Source organism: Xenopus laevis, chromosome 3S, assembly GCF_017654675.1.
Source record: "Xenopus laevis strain J_2021 chromosome 3S, Xenopus_laevis_v10.1, whole genome shotgun sequence".
Taxonomy (NCBI): Eukaryota; Metazoa; Chordata; class Amphibia; order Anura; family Pipidae; genus Xenopus; species Xenopus laevis.
In genome coordinates this window covers 4,901,982-4,929,836 of record NC_054376.1, presented here as the reverse complement: position 1 = coordinate 4,929,836, position 27,855 = coordinate 4,901,982, and the positions used below count along the sequence as shown (strand labels likewise).

Sequence of the window (27,855 nt, the reverse complement as noted above, 5' to 3'; positions counted from 1 at the left end):
ACAGTAGATAACAGATAAGTACTACTATAGTTTATATAAACAAGCTGCTGTGTAGCCATGGGGCAGCCATTCAAGCACAGGATACACAGTAGATGGCAGATAAGTACTACTATAGTTTATATACTCGGTTCCTCACGTTAATTCCCCACAGTATGTGCCTATAAATGGGAAGAGAATTGTCAGAGATACGCCTCTTAAATGTGGCTGAAGATAATGAATTGAACTAAAGGGGAAAGGGGGGATGAATTAATTAGTCAGTCTGATATTCCTACTTAGGGTGACTGCTATAAATATAGGTTTTCATTATGACACGTGGAATGGAAAAACCAAGCTCTGATTTAAAAGTTGTAGATTTTTTCCTTTATAGAGTGACAAAGGAGTTGTTGAAATTTTTTCCTTCCAGCTGCTTTCGATTATCTGTGACAGTTTTTCTAGTATTATGTATATTTTTATTTGTGTAGCGCTCCTTGAGGGCAAAGCACTGTACAGCAAAACAATAAATTAGAAGTAACAAACAAGGGGCCATTGAAATAAAAAGTAACTAAGTGCATCATTAAAAATACAATTCACGTAAATATAAAATATAATTACAATACAGATTAAGTGCTCAGTGTCAAGGAGACAAAAGGCTAGAGGACCCTACCCCATAGGGCTTACAGTCTAAATGGGAGGGGAACAGACAATTCAGAGGGGTATTTAAGTGTTGTAGCTTACAGTTTGTTACACTGTCAAAAAAAAAAAAAAAAAAAAAAAAAAAAAATATATATATATATATATATATATATATATATATATATATATATATATATATATATATATATATATATATATATATATATATATATATATATATATATATATATATATATATATTACGCGTTGTAACTTTTTTGGCTAAGTGGGTCAGGTTCGTCCATGCCTTCTTCTTATGTCTTTCTGATGCAGGTCTGGGAAGGGGGTCACTGACTCTCTAAACCCGGAGTGCCCATACTTTACTAATGCGAGTTCTACTTTTAGTGATGTTCTGCCAATATGATCTACTGTTAGCATTCTGTTCCATGGAAAATATTACTTAAATATTGATATATGAGAACATGGAAATTGCTATATTTAACAAATAACTATTTCTTATGTAAAAAATATCTGAATGAAAAGCATGAGACAGGAGAGTGATTTAGACAAGCCATTTGTTGGCAGTGACTTGAGATCATCTGATCACCAGCTAAAGGTCGACTGTTAGATCCCGATCTACCTTTTGGGCACCCCGGCTCTAAACTGTTCTAAATTGATACATTTAACATTAGTTGATTTCTGGTCTTTGGCCCAGTTTCATTAAAGGATGAGTAAACTTTTAAAATAAGCGAATGTAAAATTGATGAGAGTGTTATTCTAAGCACTTTTGTAATTTATATTCATTATTTATTTTCTTTTTATTCCAAGATATTAAGGGATACATGTGCTGTTAATATGAATGAATTTTGTTCCAACAGCGCCACCTGCTGGTCAGTTTCTGACCACCAAGTAGTCAAGGAAGTTTCAAATTTTATTCCTAAACAGATCAGAGCAGCCTCTTTTATTTTTTTCTCCTGACAACTTCCTTGACTATTTGGTGGTCAGACTGATCAGAAACTGACAGCAGGTGGCGCTGTTGGAAGTAAACGTATTCATATTAACAGCACATGTATCCCTTAATATCTTGGAATAAAAAGAAAATAAATAATGAATGTAAATGACAAAAGGGCTTAGAATAGCACTCTCATCAATTTAAAATTGACTTATTTTAAAGGTTTACTTATCCTTTAAAGGATAAGTAAACCTTATCCTAGAATTGATACAATAGTTGCTAATATTTCCCACAGACGCTGCTGAGAAATGTATCCATCAATGCAGTTAATTGTGACAGGAACATTAAACTTTTTCATTATGGGCCAATAAGCTGCCGACTTGCTGTGTCAGAAGCTTTTATCGGCCCGTGTATGGCCACCTTAATGGTCAGGGCACACAGGCAGATTCGGGGAGATTAGTCTCCCGGCGACTAATCTTCCGGAACTGCCTTCCCGCTACTGTACTGTACTGCCTGCCGGTGAACAAGTCACCTGTGGGTCAGAATGCCGCCTGCACATGCCCATTTAATTGCAGCTTTCATGCACCGCTGGTTTTTATGACACTTTCTGTATAGCGAGTCTGCGACTTTATAAGAAACGTTGCATGATACGGAGGGTGATAAAACATGGCATCGCCCAGTGCACAATGCCCAATGCTCCTGCCGTTTTATGACTTCATTTCTTAAATGGACTGAGTAATTTTAAGAGGTGCTCTCTTTTTATTATAATGTAAGCACTGGCCATTTATTGCGGAGTTGTTTGGCTCCTAATTATGTTTTGTGCTATTGTGCTTAAATCGACAATAAATGCCTCACTGCTCTAATAGGCCCTAATAAGACTGTCGTGATATACTGCCGAAAAGAAGGTTACCTCTTGCCTCTGGATTTTTGGAATTTTTGTTTTTGGAAAAGTGACCTTTTGTTAGGAACTCCCCATGTTATTTCTAGCCAGACAGACCTACTTTCTGAGCGGCACTACCTTTATATAAGGTTTCAGTGACCTTGGCCTGGTACAGAAACCCAAAACACATGTAAAGGAGTGAATGTAAAATTAATGAGTGCTATTCTAAGAACATTTGTAATTTACATTCATCATTTTGTTTTTATTCCAAGATATTAAGGGATACATGTGCTGTTAATATGAATGAATTTTGTTACAACAGCGCCACCTGCTGGTCAGTTTCTGACCAGTCTGACCACCAAGTAGTCAAGGAAGTTGTCAGGAGAAAGAAAGAGGCTGATGTTCTTCTGCTTAGGAAAACAGAAACCTTTCTTGCTTCTTTACTTTGAGAGCAGCTTCTTTCTTTCTCCTGACAACTTCCTTGACTACTTGGTGGTCAAACTGGTCAGAAACTGACATGCGGGTGGCGCTGTTGGAACAAAATTCCTGCTGGTCAGTATCGGACAGTCTGACCACCAAGTAGTCAAGAAAGAGGCTGCTCTGATGTTCTGCTTAGGAAAACAATTCGAAATCTTTCTCAAATCTTTCCTAAGCAGAAGAACATCAGAGCAGCCTCTTTCTTGACTACTTGGTGGTCAGACTGGTCAGAAACTGACCAGCAGGTGGAGCTGTTGGAACAAAATTCATTCATATTAACAGCACATGTATCCCTTAATATCTTGGAATAAAAATAAAATAATGAATGTATATGACAAAAGTGCTTAGAATAGCACTCTTTATAAGATGGATAATTTGGATAAAATGGAGTCTATGGGAGACAACCTTTCTGTAATTTGGAGCTTTCTGGATAATGGGTTTCCATGGATCCCATACCTGTACCAACAATAATTTTAAATTTCATATACATCAGTTTCTCCATAATAATGCAAATGTCAGGTTTTATAATAATAAAAAAAAACACAAAATATAAAGTTTTGAACTCCCTAAGGCAATTATTTTGTCTGTTTCTTGGATCCTGGGGGTTGTATTTGTGCAATACTGAAACAACTGCTTATCGCACCCACGTATAATTACGCAGGCCGTAAACCATCTCCAGCCAAACAAGTTTGGTGCTTCAGTGACCAATAAAAAAAAACTACTGTCTGGCTGGAGAGGAATGGGTTAACCCCAGAGCAATACATAATCCAGCCTAAATGTATATAGTGACTACAAGTCTCCGTCGTGCACAATTAACCTTTGTAGTTGAGTCCTCTAGAGACAAGTTGAAACAGATAATTATGCCACCATCAATTAGCAAAGCATTATGCGAAAACATACGTCTCGTGTTCGTCAAACCTCAAGATCTGTAGAGCTTACGATGGAGAGTAGAAACAACATAAAAGCTCAGACCCCACCCCAAAGGAGAAGAACATTAATGCTAAATAAACAAGGGCAAAGGCAGTCCAGTTTCAACTTGCTCATTGGGTATTACACAGCTCCCTGGGAATCCCCTGCTAGAACCTACGCCATGGTTATGGCTCAACAGAACAACAGAAACACCAAAAAAAAGGGGGTATAAATAACGCGGGAATGACTTTGTACTGGAACGTTTCTTTTTGCAGGTTACAAAAATACATGGAACCTCAAGACCTATGCATGAAGCACCATATTTGTATTAGTAGGGCATTGAATTAACCCAGACCCTTCCCTGATCTTAAAAGGCTGGTTCACCTTTAAGGGTCAGGGCACACAGGCAGATTCGTGGAGATTAGTTGCCCGGCGTCAAATCTCCTCTTCTTCGGGGCGATTTATCTCCCCAAACTGCCTTCCGCCAGATATAATAAAAATCGCCCCGAATCTGCCTGTGCGCCCTGACCCTAAGTTAACTTTAAGTATGTTTAAGTGCTAATTCTAAGCTACTTTTCAATTGGTCTTTATTTTTTTCTTAATGATTTGCTTTCTTCTTTGGACTCTTTCCAGCTTTCAAATCGGGGTCACTGACCCTATGTTAAAAACAGATGCTCTGTATTGCTACTTTTCGTCTTCTTTCTATTCAGTCCTCTCACCTTCATATTTCAGGCTCTTATTCAAATAAATGCATGGTTGCTAAGATAATTTGGACCCTAGCAACCAGATAGCTGACATTGCATGCTGGATACAATTCTAAATAAGTCAAAAACCACAAATAATTGCAAATTGTCCAGAATATCTTGAGATCCCGAACCAGTGGCTAGTGAGTAACATGTTGCTTACCAACCCCTTGGATGTTGCTCTCAGTGGTCTCAAAGCAGATGATTATTTTTAAATTCCAAGCTTGGGGGCAAGGTTTGGTTGCCTAAAAAAACTGATTTATGGCAAAACAGATCCTCCTGTAGGCTGCCAGTCCACATAGGGCTACTAAATAGCCAATTATATCCTTTATTTGGCACCCACAGGGATTTTTTCATGCTTGTGTTGCTCCCCAACTCTTTTTATATTTGAATGTGGCACACAGGAAAAAAAAAAGGTTGGGGATCCCTGCTCTACATCATACTAAAAGTTAACTCAAAGGTGAACAATAATAAATAATAAAACAGTCGCTTGTACTTGATCCCAACTAAGATATAATGAATCCTTTTTGTGATCAAAACCAGTCTATTGGGTTTATTTAATGTTGGGATTTTCTAGTCGACTTAAGGTATGAAGATCTAAATTACAGAAAGTACCGTTATCTGGAAAACCCCAGGTCTCGAGCATTCTGGAAAACAGGTCCCATTTTTGTAGCTATAAATTTGCCCTTGCCAGTTCTGAACGCTCCGTTAAAGGGGAACTCCACCCCAACAGAAATGGGGACTGTTTAATGCGCTCTATTATTGCTCTTAAATCCTGTGTTCTGGGTGTATTGCCCTTCCAGGGAGAATTCTAGTGGTCCGAGTGCCTTGTATTTGGTTAGGGTAATGCCAAAGGGGGGTGTTTTTTGGGCTTTGTGTAAGCACAGACTGCAAATTAGCCAATCTGTGGATGTAGCTCAGTGTGTGTCTACAGTGGCTGGACAGGAGCAAATTGGCTGTTTCTTGGCCTGCGTTTATATGTAGGCTAAAAAACACCCCATTGTGGTAGGGTAGTTTACCTTTGTTTTAAAGGAGAAGGAAAGGCTAAAATTAAGTAATCTTTATCAGAAAGATCTATATAAATACACTAGTAAACCCTCAAAGTTATGGTGCTTGAGTCCTCTGTCAAAAGAAACAGCACATTTCTTTCCTTCTATTGTGTATTCATGGGCTTCTGTATCAGACTTCCTGTTTTCAGCTTAAACCTCCAGGGCTAGGGCTTGAGCATGCTCAGTTTGCTCCTCTCTCCCACCCTGCTGTAATCTGAGCCTAGAGCTGCGAGTGAGCAGGGGGAGACTCAGGCAGGAAGTGTTGTCACACCAAGCTAATATGGCAGCTGCTATCCTAAAGAAACAGAAAGCTTCTAGAGCTGTTTACTCAGGTACAGTAAAGCATTCTGCAGAATAATAGTGTTAGAGCTTGTACTATTGTGGCTAATCTGTTGGCAATATACTGCTTCGGTAGCTTTCCTTCTCCTTTAGCTTTTTAATTACTTAGCTTTTTGTTCAGCAGCTCTCCAGTTTGGAATTTCAGCAGTTATCTGCTTGCTAGGGTCCAATTCCCCCTGACAAGCAGGCAGTGGTTTGAATAAGTGTTTTCAGCCCCTCTCCTATTCTCATTCACTAAGCATCCATTTAATTGGCACCTCAGAATGCAATCAATTTTTTTTCTACTTGGACCCCCCCAATCGAAAAGAAGTTAGAAGAAATGGGAAACGATTTTTAAAAAGATTAAGACCAATTTAAAAGGTGGTAAAAATAGGAAATTATGTAACATACTAAAAATTAACTTTCCCCATTAATGAAAGTTTTATGCTGCCAGAAAGTGTCTATGTTGGGGGTAGATTGTATGTGACTAGGAATATACAAGTGATTTTTAATAAAAACAAATCTTTCACATTGCAGGTATATGTACTGGACAGACTGGGGAGAGGTGCCAAAGATTGAGCGAGCTGGAATGGACGGTTCTGTGCGTTCTGTCATCGTAGATTCTGACATTTACTGGCCGAACGGGCTGACGCTGGATTATGATGAACAGAAACTATACTGGGCCGACGCAAAGCTGAGCTTTATCCACAAGGCCAACATGGACGGTTCACATCGGTAAGTGGAGCTGGTTTTTTTGGGTTTTTTTTTTTATTTTTTTTGAAAATTACAGGAAGTAAGGGATTTGATTATTTCAAATTATGCTTGGACATGGAAGTGTGGATTGAATATGGACAGTGAAGCAGAGCTAAGAGCAACTGGTTTTGGCCTTTTTGACAGTTCTGCATGCTCCGTTAAAGGGGAACTCCACTCCAAGACATTTTTTTTTTGCATATTGATTGAAAATATAATTGTAAACCACTCTCTAATACCCATTAGTTTAACATTAATACCCATTAGTTTAACATTTTTAATGATTTTAAAGTTATTTGTAACTGTGCTTGCTACTGAAAGCAATATTTATTCATCCCCTTGTTCTGATTCTGGAAACAATGTAGCAGAAGCCAGTCTTTCAACAATTTTTTCGGTTTAGTTGGTTTCAGACATTTCACCAGAAATAAATACTTTTTCCAATGACTTTCTATTTTCTGTATGTGACCGTAATATTGAATATTGAAGAGTAAAGTGTAATGTTTCACCATCTAAAGCAGCTCTGGTAAGAGGGGGTCGCCGACCATCTAAACTTTTCTAAATTGATAAATTTCTTATTCTGCTGACCAGGCTCCCATAGTTTCATTTAAGGCAGATGTTAAAATTGATACAGTAGTTGCTAATATTCGATAGATTCTGCTGAAAAATGTATCAACTAGAATTGTAACAGTTTAGAGTCTGCATCTGATTTAGTCCTGCGTGGAACCAATTTGTTAAACCCGAACCCGACCTGCAACCTGGACCTGCATACTTAAACGATTGGACCCGCTACCCAACCCGCAAGTACCTTATGCTCAACCTGCTCCGCGACCCTCTGACCATCAAGAAACAGGTAGTGATGTCATCGTAAACCGGAAGTGACATCATTCGACGTAGGCGTGGTCAGAAAAAAGGCGTAAAACAGAAAGTGTTGTCATTGTAAACCGGAAGTGACATCATTAGAAGTAGGCGTGAATGGGGGGGGGGGAAGGAGTAAAACTCGCTATAGAAAAGAGCTGGAGAACCGTAGACCCGCATTTATACCTGCTCCCAAAACTTCTGCCTGCAACCCGCAGGGGACCGCCGTTTTTTGCGGGTACCCGACCCACTGCAGGACTCTAACCTGAATTACGGAGCTGCCAGACTGAAACATTCAACTTTAAACTTAGATTTTGGAAAAACCGTAAAAAATTAGAGGAAAGTAATTGATAAAAATCTGGTGATAACCGCTCAACTGAAAAAAAGTGTTTGGAAGGTGAACCACCCCTTTAATCAGCTGCCATCTACCACATTGTTTCCGCAGTCAGAACCAGAAGTGCAGATCACATCAAGTCAGTGACTGCTTTTAAAAGCAAATTACTTTTACAAATAACTTTAGAACCACTGGAAATGTTGTAAACTGGAATTTGGCTTTCATTGTGCAACTGGGTGGACATTCCTTTTAATTGAATATTTAGCTATGAAATATTATCTGATTAAATTCCTGTGTCTGTTTAAATCCCGTTCTTGTTTCTATATGCCTTATGCAAAGTCTATTGAAATCAGTACATCTGCTGCTCATGACTTGGGATCAGATTCTCTGGATTTCTGAGCAGGAGAAAAAAAAAATGGGTGCCGGATAATATACCAGCGTTTCCTTGTAACAAACCAGGAAATATTTACACAGCTGCCATTACCACATGTTATTACACTGCTACCAGTCCTGTCGTGATTTGCTGTACTTATGCCCTTGGGCTATGAAATTCTGTGGGTTGTTTTGTGTTTTTCCTCTCTCTCGGGTGTTCCTCAGTCTCATCGGTTGTTTAACTCTTACACTTCAAGGGTTCAGATTTATTAAGGGTCGAAGTGAAAACTCAAATTCAAATTTTCAAAAATTAGAATTGTGAATTATCTAAATCTGATTAGAATTTCGATATTTATCATGCTATGGCCCTTAAAGAACTAAATTCGACTATTCGCCGCCCTAAACGTGCCGAATTGCTCTATAAGTCAGTGGAAGCGGTCCAGGGATCAATTGGTGATATTTGCAGCCATCCTGACATTCTAAATATAAATTTGAATCGAGTTCTTCTAATTTGAATCAAATTCAATTAGAGTTTTTGGGTCGAGACAATTTTATTTTATTACCGGTAATACATTTCAATAGGTCGAATATATGGGAGTTAAAAAAAAAAAATCACATGAATTTGAAATTCAACCCTTGATAAATCTGCCCCAAGTGTGTGTGATTATTTTTTTTTTAATGGAGTTTGTGGGTGTTCTGGCTTTGCAAGGCATTGATCGATGGTAATGTAGCCATCTGTATTCTGTCATGAGTGACAATTTAATTACATATGTACAAGTATTTTCAGCAATCTCAAGGGGAAAATGTCGATTTTCAGGTTCAGCTGGTCTCTAAAGATTTCTGGTCCTCGTTTTCTTCCTTCCACCCAGAAAATCTGGGAAAATCTGAAAATCAGTGAACCTAATATCTTAGATTGTATTGATGGTACAGGTATGGGACCTGTTATCCAGAATGCTTTGGACCCGGGGAAAGATTTGAGAAACCTTTCTCAAATCTTTCCTAAGCAGAAGAACATCAGAATAGCCTCTTTCTTTCTCCTGATAACTTCCTTGACTACTTGCTGGTCAGACTGGTCAGAAACTGACCAGCAGGTGGCGCTGTTGGAACAAAATTCATTCATATTAACAGCACATGTATCCCTTAATATCTTGGAGTAAAAAGAAAATAAATAACGAATGTCAATTAGAAAAGTGCTTAGAATCTCACTCTCATCAATTTTACATTCACTTATTCAAAAGGTTTACTTATCCTTTAAGGGGCAGTCAAACGCCGCTTTCAATAGCAATACAAATACAGTGGGACCTCAATTTTACATCCCAATTTTAAGTTTTCCCTAATTTAACATTGTTGTTGTTATGTGGTCCCACCAATATATTATGCATACTACATTTCCCTGATTTTACATTTTCCTGGATTTTACACATTCCCCTGAAAAATGTTAAATGGGGGTTCTACTGTAAATAATAAACCATAGAAAATATGTAATGTATATTGCAATGTTGCTTAGAATAATGTTTTTTTATTTTGGGGTTGACTTGCCCTTTAATGTGTACCCAGAACATTCCTTTTATATTTATTTGTGGTGTGCTTGATCTCTGGCTTCATTTTTATCCTTGATATTAGTTCATAGTGATGATTTTGTGATTTGTATTTGGAACTGCTCTTCCTCTGCGCTTCCTTTTTCCTCCCATCCTACACATCTTTTTTTCATTAGCTGCATCAGCACTGCCAAAAATATAAAAAAAACAGTGTAACCCTTTTGACACCCACAACAGATGTTCTTCCTGTGGCCCTCACTTATTCATTGTTCCCAGAAATGTCCCTGTTTCCTCCCCAAAATGCACACACAGCAGCGCATGGAGATAACTGTCCTTCCTGTAGCCAGTCTGATATAAGCGGCAACCTCGCTTTCCCTGGCTCCTAGCCATCATTTATTTGATTCAGACACTCCACACATTATAGAGACAAAGAGGTTGTTGAAACTCCGCTCCTCTTCAGAAAAGGCGACAAGGCAACGATCCATCGTGCGGCGCTCAATTTCTACTCCCTGGCTATCTCCTATAAGGAAGGCAGGGAGGAGAATCGAGAGCCGCACGATGGATTCGTCGGATTGCCTTTTCTGAAGAGGAGCATTTCAGTAAGTTATTTCTTAATAAAGACTTAGCAATTTCAAAGTTTCATTTGGCTGGGTTTTTTTTTTGGTTTTTTTTTCTTATACTAACAATTTAAAAAAAAAAAAAAAAAAGATTTGATGTTACTGGTCCTTTAATCTCATGTCGTTGGTCAGATAGGTTTCCATTTCGAGCTTAAAGGGGTGGTTCACCTTTTAGTTAACTTTTTTTTAGAATGGCTGATTCTAAGCAACTTTTCAATTGACCATTATTTATTTATTATAGTTCTGGAATTTTTTGACTTCTGCTTTCCAATTGGGTCACTGACCCCCATCTCAAAAACCAATGCTCTGTAAGGCTACACATTTATAGTTATTGCTACTTTTTATTACTCTTCTTTCTGTTCAGGCCTCTCCTATTCATATTGCAGTCTCTTATTTAAATCAGTGTCTGGTTGCTAGGGTGATATAGACCCAAGCAACCAGATTTCTAAAAGTGCAAACTGGAGAGCTGCTGAATAAAAAGCTAAACTTTTAAAATCAAATAAAAAAAAAAATGAAAGCAAAATGCTTGATTATCTATCCCTACATCATACTGAAAGTTAATTTAAAGATCAACACCCCCTTTAAACCCTTCGTTTTCGAATTATTTGCCTTCTTTTGACTATTTCCGGCTTTCCAATTTGGGGTCACTGACCCCATCTAAATAAACAAATGCTCTGTAAGGCTACACATTTATAGTTAATGCTACTTTTTATTACGCTTTTCTATTCTAGTCCTTTCCTATTCATATTCCAGTCTCTTATTCAAATCAGTGCATGGTTGCTAGGGTGATTAAGACCCTAGCAACAAGATAGCTAAAATTGCAAACTGGAGTGCTGCTAAATAACTCAAACATCAATAATAAAAAAAACGAAAGAGAAATTTCTCGGTTTATCACGTGCTACATCATACTGAGTTAATTTAAAGATCAACAACCCCTTTAAATATTTCTGACAATATGGAGGCCTCCCTCAGTACAGTTGGCCCTCCAGCAAACTACAAAAGGGGCTGGTTGGACACCGTATATCTAATACTGCGAGACATCTGGTGTAATGGGCAAACATTACTTGGCTCTAGCTGCCTCTCATTTTCCTTACATAATCTTAATTTAAAATCTCTTTTCCTCTCCAAAATACATGGGTGCCCCTTACATAATAAAAAGGACCATTATAAGGGGTTGTTCTCCTTGGAGTAAACTGTTAGTATGATATGGAGAGGGATATCCTAGGACAATTTGCAATTAGTTGTCATTTTTTATTATTTGTGTTTTTTGAGTTATTTTTAGCTTTTTATTCAGCAGCTTTCCAATTGACATTTTAAGCAATCTGGTTGCTACGGTCCAAATTCCCCTAGCAACGATGCACTGATTTAAATTAAAGACTGCAATATGAAAAGGAGAGGCCTTAATAGAAAGATGAGGAATAAAAAGTAGCAATAAAAATACATTTGTAGCCTTACAGAGAATTTGTTTTCTTAGATGGGGTCAGCGACGCCAATTTAAAAGCTGGGAAGCGTTGAATGAAAAGGGGAAAATATAAATAATGAAAACCAATTGAAAAGTTTTTCATAATTAGCCATTCTATAACATATAAAAGTTAAAGGGGAACCACCCCGTTCAAAGGAAAACTATACCCCCAAAATGAATACTTGAGCAACAGTTTATATCATATTAAGTGGCATATTAAAGAATATTATCAAACTGGAAAATATATTTAAGTAAATATTGCCCTTTTACATCTCTTGCCTTGAACCATCATTTCGTGATGGTCTGTGTGCTGCCTCAGAGATCACCTGACCAGAAATACTGCAGCTCTAACTGTAACAGGAAGTGTGGAAGCAAAAGATAGAATTCTGTCTGTTAATTGGCTCATGTGACCTAACAAGTATAGTTTGTTTATGTTTGTGTGCACTGTGAATCATACGATCTCCGGGGGTGGCCCTTATTTTTTTAAAATGGCAGTTTTCTATTTATGATTACCCAATGGCACATACTATTAAAAAAGTATATTATGAAAATGGTTTGTTTACATGAAGCAGGGTTTTACATATAAGCTGTTTTATGCAATATCTTTTTGTAGAGACCTACATTGTGTGAGGGGTATAGTTTTCCTTTAACGAACAAGGGGGACTTCCTGCACTTAAAGCGCATGCTTTTTCCCCCCCCTAGAAGCAGAAGGGGTTAAAAGTGGCCCATCCCAGAGGTGGTTGAACCCAAATTTGTTGTATTTGTAACTACCAAATGGTTCCAGCTGTGAGCACTGCCTCCAGCCCAGATCCTCGCAGCCGAACGTGTTTATTTTAGCCGGCTGCTCACCTCTCACCGTCTGTTTCTCATTGCTCCCTGTGTCTGATTACACTCGCGATAATCTCACCCGCTACAGGCAGGAAATGGTAATGGACAGCGCAAGCCGTTTCCTACACTCGCTATAAAGTCCTCTTTGTTCCGGCTGTTGCATAAAGAAACCCTTGTGACTGAATTCCCCCCTTTTAGGCAGATTTCTGAATGGAGCAAAGGTCGTACAATCAGAGGAAGTTTGGGAAGGGTAGTAGAACAGAGAAATGGCTTCCGATGAGAAGATATTAGTTGTCAATATTAGAGCCCTGCAGCGGGTCAGGTTTCGTAAAGGTTTACTAAACGTGTTTCTGTCCCGCCCACTTTTGATGCCACTTACGGTTTGCAGCACAGTCACTTCCTGTTTGATGACGGTCGGCGGGTTGTGGGTCGGGTTGCAGATAAGGCAGTTGCTGGTCTGGGTCGGGTAGCGGATCAAATATGCTAAATATGCGGGTTGTGGTTCATGTCGCGGGTTTGGGTCCGGGTCTTAAAAATGTAAAAACACCCCTTACAATATTTGTAGATATTAGGAAGCTATTGTTATTGTGGCGTGACCCTGGATATTGTGAAAGTGCAGTCAAGCCAACATCTTACTGTATTGCTTAGTGTTGCACCACCCAAAATATGTGGTTTGGGAGCCCAAAGGAATGCACTAACTCCAGGATTCAGCCTTAACTCCCAACATTTTTGGGAAAGTATCAGATCCGGAATAAAATCCTTTTTGGAAAGGGGAAATTTGGCTGATGCTGACTCGAACTCAGATGATTTTCACGGTCATAAAAAGTGAAAAGAAAAGTATTTCCGAAAAGTTGTTATGCTTAAGATACAGATATGGGATCCCTTATACCCCTTATAATACACAAAAGCCATGAATATCCTGTAAATTATATCCTTATAAACGGTGAGTTCTGATGTCATCAGTAATAAACGGTGAGTTCTGATGTCATTTCTGTCACATGACTGACTAAAACTTGTGTATTATAATAAATAAAGTGCCCCCAGTTGCAAAATATAAGGATATTAGAAGTTACCTCGGAGTTCCTTCGCCCTCGTGTTTTTATATCGTCATGTAACTCCTCTGTAACTTTTAATATCCTTATATTTTACAAGAGGGGGTACTTTATTCACTATATATGGCCATCTCTCATAGATTACATTTTATCCAAATAATCCAAATTTATACAAATTATTTCCTTTATCTCTGTAATAATAAAACAGTACTTTGTACTTGATCCCAACTTGGATCGAATTAATCCTTATTGGAAGCAGAACCGGCCTATTGGCTTTATTTAATGTTTATATGATTTTCTAGTAGACGGGGAGGCCCGTTTATCAAATGTTGAATTTGGAATTCATGTGAATTCTTTTCAATAAGAATATACTCACAATTCGACTGGGAGGTTAATAAAAAATGTGAATGTCGAAAATTCGATTGAATGGTTCCTAACTGAAAATTCGAATCGTATTCGATTTGTACGAATTGAGTTTTTCTCCAGAAAAAAAAACACACTGCCAGGAAGGCTATTATAATCTCCAAATGGCTCAACGTACCTCTGCCATTGACTTGTACATGAACTGGGCAGGTTTTAGGTGGCAAATATTCGAACTAGGACTGTTTCCATGGTCAAGTTGTGATACATCTCACATTTGAATTTACATTTGAATAGGTGGATTTTACATTCAAATGTGTGAATTTTGAAACGTGGAAATTCTAATTTACTATAAGACCCTTGATAAATCTGGCCCTTCGTGTATGAAGAACCAAATTATGGATCCGTTATCCGGAAAGCTCCAGGTCCCAAGCGTTCTGGATAACAGATCCCATACCTGTACAAACGTATATGATTATATAGTGGATAAAGTACCCCCTATTGTAAAATATAAGGATATTATAAGTCTCAGAGGACTTCACCGACCATATAAAAGCACAAGGCTGAAAAATATCCTCATATTTACAAAACAAGGGGTACTTTATATATTATAATACACACGTTTTAACGAGTCATGTGACAAAAATTACATCACTACTCACTTTATAACTGATGACATCACCACTCACCGTTTATAAGGATATAATTTGCACGATATATTAAAGGCTTTTGTGTATTATATAGTGAATAAAGTACCTCCTCTTGTAAAATATAAGTGTATTCTAAGTTACCAAGGAGTTTCATGACCATATAAAAGTATGAGGCCGAAGGCCGAGTGCTTTTATACAGGTCATGGAACTCCGAGGTAACTTCTAATATCCTCATATTTTGCAACTGGGGGTACTTTATTTATTATAATACACAAATTTCAGTGAGTCATGTGACAGAAATGACATCACTACTCACCGTTTATAACTGATGACATCAGAACTCACAGTTTATAAGGATATAATTTACAGGATATTCATGGCTTTTGTGTCATTTACCTATGGGACCAGACTGTAAATTATATCCTTATAAACGGCGCGTTCTGAAGTCAGATTGCGCCGTTTATAACGGGTCCCCGGCCGCCGAATTGGACGCCTTCGGCCTTGTGCTTTTATATGGTCACATAGCTCCTCTGTGACATAATACCTTTATGAATTACAGTAGGGGGTACATTATCCACTATATATTGCAAATGTAACCCCTTCCTTGCAAGTGGACTTGTGGGTCCTGTAATAATATATAATAATCACATAGGTAGTATTATGTTGTCGCTTATTTAGTTCTGTGATGCCAGTAAATCCCATCTGATGACCGAAAAAAGCAACGGCTGGCCACTATTATCGGCTAGTAGTGACTTGTGTGTGCCATTAGCCCAGTGATTCCCTTTATCTATAATGGTAAGAGATATCAGGCTGTTGCCTAGGTATTCTCATAATACTGCCCACTTACTGGCTAGTAACCTAGCAACCAAGCATCACTGGCCTGTAATTGCGCTGATGGATCTGATGGCCTCAGTCATATTTATTTTTCTATTTGTCTCTATTTATTGACATGAATGAAAGCTACCGTGTGGCGTGGACATGTCCGTCTTCAAAGACCTGGAGCTCTCAAGTAAATCTATTGTGGAAATGGGTATTATTTATTATGGTGGTATGGTAGCAGAGACAGAAGTATACCCTTATAATAATAATCAGCGAGAGAAGTACACAATGTCCTGTACTTGCAATCCATTATAATGTGCCTTGTTTCTCTGTCTCCTTAGGCAAACGGTTATTAAAGGTTCCCTTGCTCATCCCTTTGCCTTGACTCTATTTGGGGACACGATCTACTGGACAGACTGGACCACACGCTCAATCCTAGCCTGTAACAAGTACACTGGAGAGGACCGGCGAGAGGTGGACACAGACATTTTCTCCCCCATGGACATCCATGTTTTTAGCCATCTGAGACAGCCAAACGGTCAGTACCTGTTACGCAGTTCTGATATTCTCACGATTTATACCAAATGGAGATTTAGTATTCTTGATTGTGCTTTAGGTTCACCTAAAATTAGCCTTGAGCTCCTTAAGTCTATAATAAAAAAAAAAAAAATATATTTATATATATATATATATATATATATATATATATATATATATATATATATATATATATATATATATATATATATATATATATATATATATATATATATATATATGTATGTGTGTGTGTGTATATATGTATATATGTATATATATATATATATATATATATATATATATATATATATATAGTGAATAAAGTACCCCCTCTTGTAAAATATAAGGATATTATAAGTTACCGAGGAGTTTCATGACCATATAAAAACACGAGGCCGAAGGCCGAGTGTTTTTATACAGGTCATGGAACTCCGAGGTAACTTATAATATTCTCATATTTTACAACTGGGGGTACTTTATTAATTATAATACACAAATTTTAGTGAGTCATGTGACAGAAATTACATCACTACTCACCGTTTATAACTGATGACATCACTACTCACCGTTTATAAGGATATAATTTACAAGATATTCATGGCTTTTGTGTATTATATATATATATCTCACACATATACATATAAATAAAATACACATTCATAGAAAAATGCTGAAGTACGCCAGGTTTTTGCTTTAAAAATAAAGAATAACGGACTTCCTTTTTCTGTGTAATGATAAAACTGTAGCTTGTACTTAATCCCAAATAAGATATAATTAATCCGTATTGGAAGCAAAACCAGCCTATTGGGTTTATTTCATGTTTACATGGTTTTCCAGTAGACTTAAGGGATGAAGATCCAAATTATGGAAAGATCCGTTTTCCATAAAACCCCAGGTCCCGAGCATTTTGGATAACAGGTCCCATACCTATATAGGTCTGTGTAGCCATTCACAGCTCAGGTTACATAGCAGATAACAGATGCCTTCGGGAGAATACCATTGTATTCTATTAGAGTGTATGTTATTTGTTAATGAGATACTGTCACGTTTTTTTTTCCAAAACACATCAGTTATTAGTGCACTGAACCCATTTCTCAAACGAGCAAAACGTTTTTTTTAAATTTCATTTTGAAATCTGACATGGGGCTAGACATATTGTCGGTTTCCCAGCTGACCCCAGTCATGTGAACAGTGTGATTTAGAAATAAAAACTACACCATAAAAATCATGACAGAATCCCTTTAAGAACAATAGCACCTTGGTCTGTGTTATCCTCAAAATAAATCGTATAAGCCTCCTAGAGTTGTGTGTTCTTTTTGAACACCGGAAGCAATTACCCCCATAAGTAAACAATATATGTATATGAATTTAAATGGGTCGGATATCACGGGGCCTTCAATGCTTTCTTGTTAAAACCACTTTGTATGGGTCGTACGTTCTTGTTTTCACGCCAACTTTCTTTTCTCTTGCAGCTACCAATCCCTGCGCAGCCCACAACGGGGGTTGTTCTCATTTATGCCTGATGTCTCCCATGGAGCCATTTTATCAGTGCGCTTGTCCAACAGGTGTGCGTCTCATGGAGGATGGGAAGATGTGCATGCACGGTGAGTGCCTTGGGCAAGTTCACTCCAGGCCAATTGCATGTTTTTGCATTTTTTTTTTTTTTAGTTTCAACCTGTATAACTCCAATCAATCCAACATTTTTTCTTGCTTTATTGTGCTTAGCAGAGTAGAATAAATATTGAAGGCTTGATTTATTACTTATTTCCCTGTATCGGCTGTGTGCAAGCTTAGAGGGCTTTGTCAGTGGTACTTTGCAGTCATCAGGGCTTAAAGGATAAGTAAACCTTTAAAACAAGTGAATGAGAGTGCTATTCTAAGCAATTTTGTCATTTACATTCATTATTTATTTTCTTTTTATTCCAAGATATTAAGGGATACGTGTGCTGTTAATATGAATGAATTTTTGTTCCAACAGCACCCCCTGCTGGTCAGTTTCAGACCCGTCTGACCACCAAGTAGTCAAGGAAGTTGTCAGGAGAAAGAAAGAGGCTGCTCTGATGTTCTTCTGCTTAGGAAAACAATTAGAAACCTTTCTCAAATCTTTCCTAAGCAGAAGAACATCAGAGCAGCCTCTTTCTTTCTCCTGACAACTTCCTTGACTACTTGGTGGTCAGACTGGTCAGAAACTGACCAGCAGGTGGAGCTGTTGTAACAATTCATTCATATTAACAGCACATGTATCCCTTAATATCTTGTAATAAAAAGAAAATAAATAATGAATGTAAATTGCAAAAGAAAAGAATAGCACTCTTATTTTAAAGGGTTCCTTATCCTTTAATTACCAACAGTGGGCAAATTTGCACCTGGACAGTAACCCATAGCTGCAGATAGAACAATGATGGCAAACATTGGATTGGATTCCTGCTAAGGCTGTATATGAGGCTTCATCTATGTCGTTTTGACTCAACGCCGACTTGAGCATGCGCAGGTGAATTTAAAGGGCAAATTAAAAACAACTTTTTTTCCCTAATTTTAAGAAAGGGTCATGCTCCAGAAATCAAGTCAGACTTTTAATGAAATTTTAATATTCCTTTAAATGGAACCACCAGAATATGATGATGAGAATACTGCAGGGGTTGATGACACTTCTCAGAAAACAAAGCAGCTCTTTGTCTGTGCCGAGAGTGATCTCAGGCTTAGTAGCCTGTGTGTGGTGCTGCTACAACTGGGATTCATATTCCCTCCAAGCAGCTCCTTTGGCTTGCGCAAACTGGACAGAGACACCAGTACATCATTGTTAATAAACCATCTGACATCTGTTCGTTTTGAAAGTTCCACCATAATGGTGGGGCTTTAATAATAATATATGAAATCTATTTCTAGCCGTGTCCGAATCATTTTCTGAGTCACAGGGAGAATGAACTAGAATTAAAGCAATGTTAATTAGAATTATGCCTTCCATGGGCTCCTTACATTAGGCTGATGGCATACAGGGGGTATTTGTCACCTGTCAGTACCCTTAGAACTCAGAATCAGGCAGGTGCTCTTTGCAGGGCAGGGTTTAGCTGTAGGACTAGGAATGCTGACCATGTGATTGATGAAAAATGCTGTATTGTTCTATCTAAAGTATTGGTGGTCTCTTCTGGATTGGAAGGGGATGTAAATTCTTCCTTATAATATATACGGAACTGCCAGACAGGAGTTGCATGACTGTGCGTGTTTTACTGGCTGCAGACTCAAACAGCAGCTTCCCCAGACTGATGACCAAGGCTAAGATCACCACTATTTTCATGGTGCGATTGTCTTGCCCAAAAAAAAACGCCACAACGAAATGTGTGGCCACTGACAATACTATAGGTGCCAACCCAACTGCCCAGTGATGTTCTATTTACTGTCAAAGGCAACCTAAACCCCATTATAAACGTTGCCTAATACAAGATAATTCATTGAAATGTTCCCCTATACATTTGTTTTTTTATATGAAACCCAAATGTTTAAACATGATTTCCTTTTTCTCTGTAATAAAAATAATAAAACAGTGGCTTGTACCTGATCCCAACTAAGATATAATTAATCCTTATTGGAAGCACAAGATAATTTTTTTTAAAAACCGCAGACCAATTGCAAGTAGTTTCAGAATATCACTCTCTACATCAGGGGACCCCAACCCTTTTTACCCGTGAGCCACATTCAAATGTAAAAATAGTTTGGGAGCAACACAGGCTTAAAAAAATCCATAGGGGGTGCCAAGTAAGTGCTGTGATTGGCTATTTAGTAGCCCCTATGTTTATTGGCAACCTACAGGAGGCTCTCTGGCATTATCCCCTGGTTTTTATGCAACCAAAGCTGCCTCCCAGCCTGGAATATAAAAAAAAAAAGCACCTGCTTTGAGGCCACTGGGAGCAACATCCAAGAGTTGGTGAGCAACATGGAGCCACTGGTTGGAGATCACTACTCTACATGATGCTAAAAGAGGATGAGACGGGGCTGAAATCAGCATGCTAAAATCCGCTAGCAGACTCCTCTTCTGCGTTAAAAGGCCTTGTCGGCTCAAGCACAAACACACGCAAGCAAATGTCGCCAAAGAAACGTGAGACTTTGCATTTTGATGCAAAATCCTCCCTCTGGAGCCAACACAAGGCTTCCGGACGCGAACACAGAAGGGTAGTCTTCAAACGGACGGGGCTGAAATCGGCCTGCTCATTTTGGCCCTAGCATTAAAGGAGAACTAAAGAAGTAGCTAGAAATGTTGTACATTATGTTTTGTGCTTCTGTACCAGCCCAAGGCAACCACAGCCCTTTAGCAGTAAAGATCTGTGTCTCCAAAGATGCCCCAGTAGCTCCCCATCTTCTTTTCTGCTGATTCACTGATTCACATGCTCTGTGCTGCTGTCACTTACTGAGCTTAGGGAGCCACTCACAATATACAGTACACATAGAATAGAAATGTCACAATATAAGGCTGATTAGTAATTAATACACATAATTACTACATGGCAGCACAGAAACCAGTGCAATTAGCATCAGAATTGAATAATCAGCAAACCTGTAGCATCAGCTTATATTACAGCCAGGGAAGCTCATTTTCTGCTGGATAATTAGTGACGAGCCCTAAGCTTAGCTTCTCAACAGCCAATCAGAGCCCACTGAGCATGTGAGTGTCACAGACACTTTACAAGATGGTGACCCCCTGTGACAAGTTTGAAGTCCTGGATCATTGCTGCTATTGACAAGCTGACACTTTAGCCTCGTGCAATAAGTTCACTATAGAAAATATGGCATTTTTAGCCACTTTCATTTTTAGGGTTTAGTTCTCCTTTAAGGTAAACAACTCCTTCAAACACTTCTACCTATGGTTTATAGATTAATATAACGGCAACTGAAAGCAGTGTTGGTTTATCCCTGTTATCTGGTTCAGCCTCTTGATACAATGTAGCAAAATTAGTTTCCCTCCAGCTGGTTTCTGCTACATTATGAACAGCTGAACTGATTTCCGTAACTGACATTTAGGGCAGAGATACACGCTCAGATTCCGGGAGTTTTTTAGTTGTCGGTGATAAATCGATTCTTCGGAGCGTCTAATCTGCCCAGACTGCCTCCCATCGGCGAGATGGCACTCGGAGCGCTTTGTTTTTCGAAGTCGCCCAAAGTTTCCTAATCTCCCTGAACTGCCTCCCGCCGGCTAGAATGTCAATTGCCGGCTGGAGGCAGTTTGGGGAGATTAGTTGCCCAGAAGAGGAGATTTGTCGCTGGGCAACTAATCTCCCCGAATCTGAGTGTGTGTCTCTGCCCTTAAAGTCAACTAACACCAAAACAGTGTTTTAAATAATGAAAATATAATGTAATATTGCCCTGCACTGGTAAAACTGATGTGTCTGCTTCAGAAACACTACTATAGTTCATATAAACAAGCTGCTGTGTAATCTGGAAAACCATGAGACCTGGCTGAATGCATTTGCTCGGCCCCACATTAGCTTCGCTGGAGGGGAGAAAGCTTGCAACATGTCTGTGTGTTTGTGCAATGTTTATTATGCAGATAACAATCACTCTGCAGGTGTGCACAGCTGACATTTGTCTGGGTTTTCTCACGCAACCTCAGCTGTCTCTTAGCAGCCGCAGGCGTTATAATTACGATCTTTCCTGGAAAGATCGTCATTTCAATACACACACGTGAAGAGCTGAATCGTCAGAAATACATATAGAAACAATAGAATTCTACCTGTATGTGACGATTTAGCACTAACAATAGCTGATGTTCAGGTGCCTTCAAAGGCGCCCAATCAAATGTTTCCGGCCAGCCCGAACGACAACCGATATCCAAGTCTTCTGCCGATTAACGGTCGGCTTTTCTCCCTCCATACACGCACCGAATATCGTACGAAATTTTTTTTGTTCAATATCCTTACGTCTTTGGCTTAAGGTGAATACAGGAAAAATTCACTGGCACTCGAGGGTTCTTTCTAGCAGGTACAAGCCCTTGCTATATTTTATTTGCTGCAAATAAAATATAGCAAGGGCTTGTACCTGCTAGAAAGAACCCTCGAGTGCCAGTGAATTTTTCCTGTATTCGTATCGTTGAGGTTGCCGAGGCCTCCATCACAGTGCACCGGGTCATCTATTGTGGAGAGCCAGGGTGTGCAAGCGTGGTAATCTTGTTCTGTACGTTTGGCTTAAGGTGGCCATACACAGGCAGATTAAAGCTGCCGACATCGCTCCTTTAGACCGATTCAGCAGCTTATCTGCCCGCGTGTGGGAATTCCCAACGGGTCCCCCTGATCGATATCGGGCCAAAAATCGGTCATATATCGAGCAGTCAAGTTTGATTTTTTTCAACGATCGAGGACCACGCAGGCTAGTTGATGTGGTCCTGCGACCCGTCGGTGCCCATTTGTAGCATTGTAATCCGATCGTGCAGCTGAGTGTTCTGATTCATCCGATATCGCCCAACCATTAGTGGGCATATCCGGTTAAGATCTGCTCGATTGGCGACCTTGCCAAACGAGTGGATCTAATAGTGTATGACCACCTTAAGGGCTCTTACAGATGAGCGTTTTTACCTGCGCTCCCCTGCGTTTCGTTTTTCTGCGTTCAGCCGCAGGGGAGCGCAGGGATAGACGCATTACATTTTTTCCACTGGGGCTGTACTCACACAGGCGCGTGTAGGCGCCGAACGCAGGAAAAATGCAGCATGTTGCGTCTCAACCTGCGTTCGGCGCCTGTGTGAGTACAGCCCCATTGGAAAAAATGTAATGCGTCTATCCCTGCGGCTGAATGCAGAAAAACGGAGCGCAGGTAAAAACGCTCATCTGTAAGAGCCCTAAGTCAGAGAGAGACCTGCAACATGGCAGCTTTTTTTCTGTATCATTATGGTAATGTTTAGTTGCAAGCTCCTTCCAGCAAAACTCTGACCACGACTATCGTCTTCTCACTCTCCAAACCCCTTTCAATTGGCTCAGGGGCTCGGCCCCCTGTCTCGCTCCCTGATATCAACCACTGGAATGTTGGTCCTGCCCTTGAACCAACAGGAGGCCGTGACTACCTGAAAAGCAGTAATTCTAGAAAACTGTAGAAAAAAAAAATCCCCTAGACTAAACATCGATTTTCTCCCCTCCCTTTTCGGATGTGGGCCGCACTGAGGCATGAAAGTGGGAAGCTTTGTGGTTATACACACATATGTTAAGTAATCACGGCTAAATAATAAAATGCAGATTTGTGATAGACATAAAATACACTGTTAATAGGGAACATACAGATTCACTCCATATGGAATTTGTTTGCTGATTATTTGAAAGTCCAGATGCTGCTGTATAAAGGGAGAGGTACTTTTTCAACCTCAGCTGCTGTCTTCTTCACTGTAAATAGAATCTGTAGCCTATCAGATCCAAATTCTGCACACTGTAGTAATGGTTTTTAGAGAGCTAATTAAATGATCAGTCGGTATCTGATGATATTAATTAATATGCAGAAATTGGAAGTAGATGTGCACTCCATAACCTGTACACTTATTACCTTACTGCTTAAAGGGAATGATCTGGTGAATGTTTTTTTTTAATAAATGCATAAAAAACTTTTTAAAACCAAAAGTGTACATTGAGTGGAATTCTTTCGTTTCTTTCCATTTGTGCAGGTGCTACAGAGTTGCTGCTGCTTGTCCGCAGGACGGACCTTAGGCGGATATCGCTGGATACGCCGGACTTTACCGACATTGTTTTGCCGCTGGACGATATCCGCCATGCTATTGCTGTAGACTATGATCCTGTCGATGGTTACATTTACTGGACCGATGATGAGGTGCGAGCCATACGGCGCACGCAGATCGATGGCTCTTCCAGTCAATACATTGTCACCTCCCAAGTGGCCCACCCGGATGGTATCGCTGTCGATTGGGTGGCTCGGAACTTGTACTGGACTGACACAGGGACAGACCGCATAGAGGTCACTCGGCTCAATGGGACCATGCGCAAGATTCTCATATCGGAGGACCTGGACGAACCGAGAGCCATAGTCTTAGATCCTATGAATGGGTAAGCTTGTTTTTTTTCCACCCCCACCAACCAGCCATGGTATACTCCATATCTTGCAACACGAGAACCCTTATAAGTCATGCCCAACTACATTCTGCAGATGCTAATGGGTGTTAATATAGTGTTTTGCATATATTCCCCATGGATGAATAAAAATCCATGTGACTGTGCTTGAGAAATTATGTAAATGGTGCACAAGGAGCGCAACGTGAAAATATGTTCTAACGGAAACTGTATTTTATTTATTTTGCAGGTACATGTATTGGACTGACTGGGGAGAAATCCCTAAAATAGAGCGTGCTGCAATGGATGGTTCAGATAGGATTATATTAGTAAACACCTCTCTTGGCTGGCCTAATGGACTGGCCCTGGATTATGCAGAAGGGAAAATCTACTGGGGAGATGCCAAGACCGATAAGATAGAGGTGGGTTGCAGGTTTTTTTGAGAAATTGTGACTTTCCTGTATAAAATATTTTCCTGCTTAAAATATTAGTTCTTCCTATTAACTTTTAGTTTGATATAGACAGGGGTGTCCAATTGGTACATCGGGATCTACCTGTTTGTGTTTTTTTTTTATTCAGATATTTATGTTAAGGTTACATAAGAAATAATTGTTAAATTTAGCAATATACGTTTTCTCATAAATCAATATTTAATATTTTCCATGGAACAGAATGCTAACAATGCTTTTATAGATGTAGTCCCTAAAAGGACATCATCACTAAAAGTAGACCTCTCATTGGTCTACCCATGCTTTACTGAAACCGTTTAGAATTTGTCTTCATTTTATTTATTTATTTTGGGGTGTTTGAGTTATTTAGCACCTCTCCGGTTTGGAATTTCCACAGCTGTCTGGTTGCTAGGCTTCAGTTTACCCTAGAAACTAGTCAGCAGTGTGCATGAGAGGCTGTAAGAGGAATAGGAGAGGCCTGAATAGAAGGATGCGGAACAATCGGTAACCATAACAAAATTGTAGCCTTACAGAGCAAATTATTTTTTTTGTTTTGGCTGATGGGGGCAGATACGCCCATCTGAATGCCTGAAAGAGAACAGGAAGGCAGATCATTAAACACTATGCAAAATTAAGACCAGTTGAAAAATTGCTAAATGACCATAGATGTTACAATTACGATCTTTCCTGGAAACGAGAGTTTCTTTCAATGCACACGTATAGAGCTGAATCGTCAGATATACATATAGAAACAATGGAATTGTACCTGTATCTGACGATTCAGCATAACAATGGCTGATGTTCGGGTACCTTCAAAGGCGCCCAACCAAAATTTTCCAGCCAGTCCGATTGACGAGTCTTCTGATGAGTCATCTGTCGTACGTTATTATCCGTGCGTCTATGGCCACCTTTAGAAGTAATGATGAACAGCCTCTTTTATCCAGTGTTTGGAGCCTTCTGTGTTGCACTGAACAATATGAGTTTGCTGTACAACAGTTTACAACTATATGATCACACTGTTGCTTTTGTGCATGGCCGCTTAGGCTTTAAAAAAGAAAAAAAAAACACAAAATAGGCATAATACAAAAGAGGAACGTTCTGTTGATGTCTAATGTTCTGTGTAAACTATGCTGTTCAGACCTGTTCTCATTTGCTCATCGCAACATTTTGTTGGTGAATCGCCACACACTTCCATGGTGATGAGCTTATAAACTGCTCTTGTTCAGTTAGAAGCTGAACCAGCTATTCTCTTGGAACTGCATTTGCATCACCTTCTGGGTTCCTTCAATAGTCCAGTAGTTTGCATGATGGATCTGTATATAATTTTTTTGCCTGTAGCACTTGTGTTGAGAGAACTGCACCTGTCCGAGGTGCTCACTGTGAGTGAAATAAAAGGGCAGGCTTGAGAAAGCTGAATTAATTGCGTTCGCCTGCTAATCACGAGCGCGTATCTGTATTTCATTCCTAAGCGCAGCCTTTTGCTATGTGGGTTCTTTACCAACCCCTGAGACAGCGATAATCTGACTGCTGTGGTTAATAGAGCCCAGCGGGGGGTTCTTTGTTCCCCACTTTATCTGGCAGCCTGCAGCAGACTGTCTACCGCCGGGGCATTAATCTCACTTTGGATATAAAAAAAAAAAAAAAGTGAAATGGCTGCCTTGCATTGTCCCAATGTCCATAGGCAGTGGTAGGGGCAGTTTTGTGTAAGCCACACACCATGGTGCACTCTCAACCTTGTCTGTAGTAGAATACATTCTCAGGGTAAGGGAACACGGGGAGATTAGTCACCCCGGTGACAAATTGCCTCTTCTTTGGGGGCGACAATCTCCCCAAACTACCTTCCCGCCGGCTATAATGAAAAAATCACCAGCGGAATGGCACTTGCGTCGCTTCGTTTTCTGAAGTTGCCTCACAAGGAAAGTTCGGGCAACTTCGGAAAACCAAAGCGATATGTATGCCATCCTGCTGTTGATCCACATTCTTGCCGGTGGGAAGGCATTTCATGGGAGATTAGTTGGTGGCGACACACGAGAAGACCCACTCGTTTGGCAAGATTGCCCACCAAAGGCAGAGCAATATTGAGTTAATCCGATTGTTTGGCACTAGGGTCGAGCGATCAGATTACCATGAAAGAAATGGGTGCCGACGGGACGAGGACCGCATTAACTAACTGATGCGGTGCTCGATCACCAAAATAAAATCAAACCTGCTTGGTCAATATCTGCCAAATTTTTGGCTTGATCTCGATCGGGGAGATCCACCAGAATGCACCTACACAGGCAGATAAACTGCCAAATTTGTCTAAAAGAACCGATAGTATCTTTAATCTGTCTGTATCTGGCCATCTTTAGCTAGAGGTGGATTAACAGGGTTGTCCCTGTAATATCCCCCATACCCCCCACCCCTGCAAACAAATCTTATGCTGTGAATCCCTGGCTAATGGCACATGTAGCTGGCTGTTCCAGGTTCATATCAGTAGGCTGAGGGAGCTACTGTTTGCACTAGGGATGCATCTAATCCTGGATTCGGTTTGGGATTTGGCCAGGATTCTGCTTTTTTAGCTGGATTTGGATTTGGCCTAATCCTTCTGCCCGGCCGAACCGAATCCTACTTTGCACAGAGCTCTCTGTGTATGGCCACCTTAATAAATCTGTCCTGGGGGTCCTAGGGCCCAACGATTGGATCGTAATGAAAGTAATATTGGCGGTTGGATCACGGAACTGAATCAACGAACAGTTGCAATCCAACGAGATTTTTAGCCCTGCATGGTCAGGCTGACTTTCGGCCAGATATCGATAGGGGAAGCACATCGGAGGGCCCCATACACGGGCCAATAAGATGCCCACTCGTTCTGTTGGCCGCTTTTAACGGCCAGTGTATTGCCACCTTGAGGGTGGTGGCACACATTAAGATTCGGGGAGATTAATCGCCCAGCGACAAATCTTCTCTTCTTCGTGCGACTAATCTCCCCAAAATTATGGCATTCACATCGCTTCGTTTTCTAAAGTTGCCCGATGTCGTCTCACGAGGAAACTTCGGGTGACTTCGGAAAACCAAAGCGATCCGTATTGCATCCCACCGGCGATTCACATTCTTGCAGGCATTTCGGGGAGATTAGTTGCCCCATGAAGAGATTTGTCGCTGGGTGACTAATCTCACCTGAATCTGCACGTGTGCCGCCACCCTTAGGCTCAGAGTACACACATGAAAGATTTAATATAACAGGAATTGTAGCCTCTTCTAAAGTTTTCTTGGTTAT

General features: G+C 39.8%; 1 protein-coding gene across 1 annotated transcript in view; it reads left to right on the top strand.

The window, feature by feature from the left end:
• LOC108712563 (low-density lipoprotein receptor-related protein 6) overlaps positions 1-27,855 on the top strand; it is a 68,730-nt gene that overhangs the window by 15,036 nt on the left and 25,839 nt on the right. Inside the window, exons 3-7 of the mRNA XM_041587906.1 lie at positions 6,478-6,675; positions 15,919-16,115; positions 17,590-17,721; positions 23,748-24,144; positions 24,398-24,569. Coding sequence (XP_041443840.1) covers positions 6,478-6,675; positions 15,919-16,115; positions 17,590-17,721; positions 23,748-24,144; positions 24,398-24,569 — 1,096 coding nt within the window. The remainder of the gene's footprint in view (positions 1-6,477; positions 6,676-15,918; positions 16,116-17,589; positions 17,722-23,747; positions 24,145-24,397; positions 24,570-27,855) is intronic.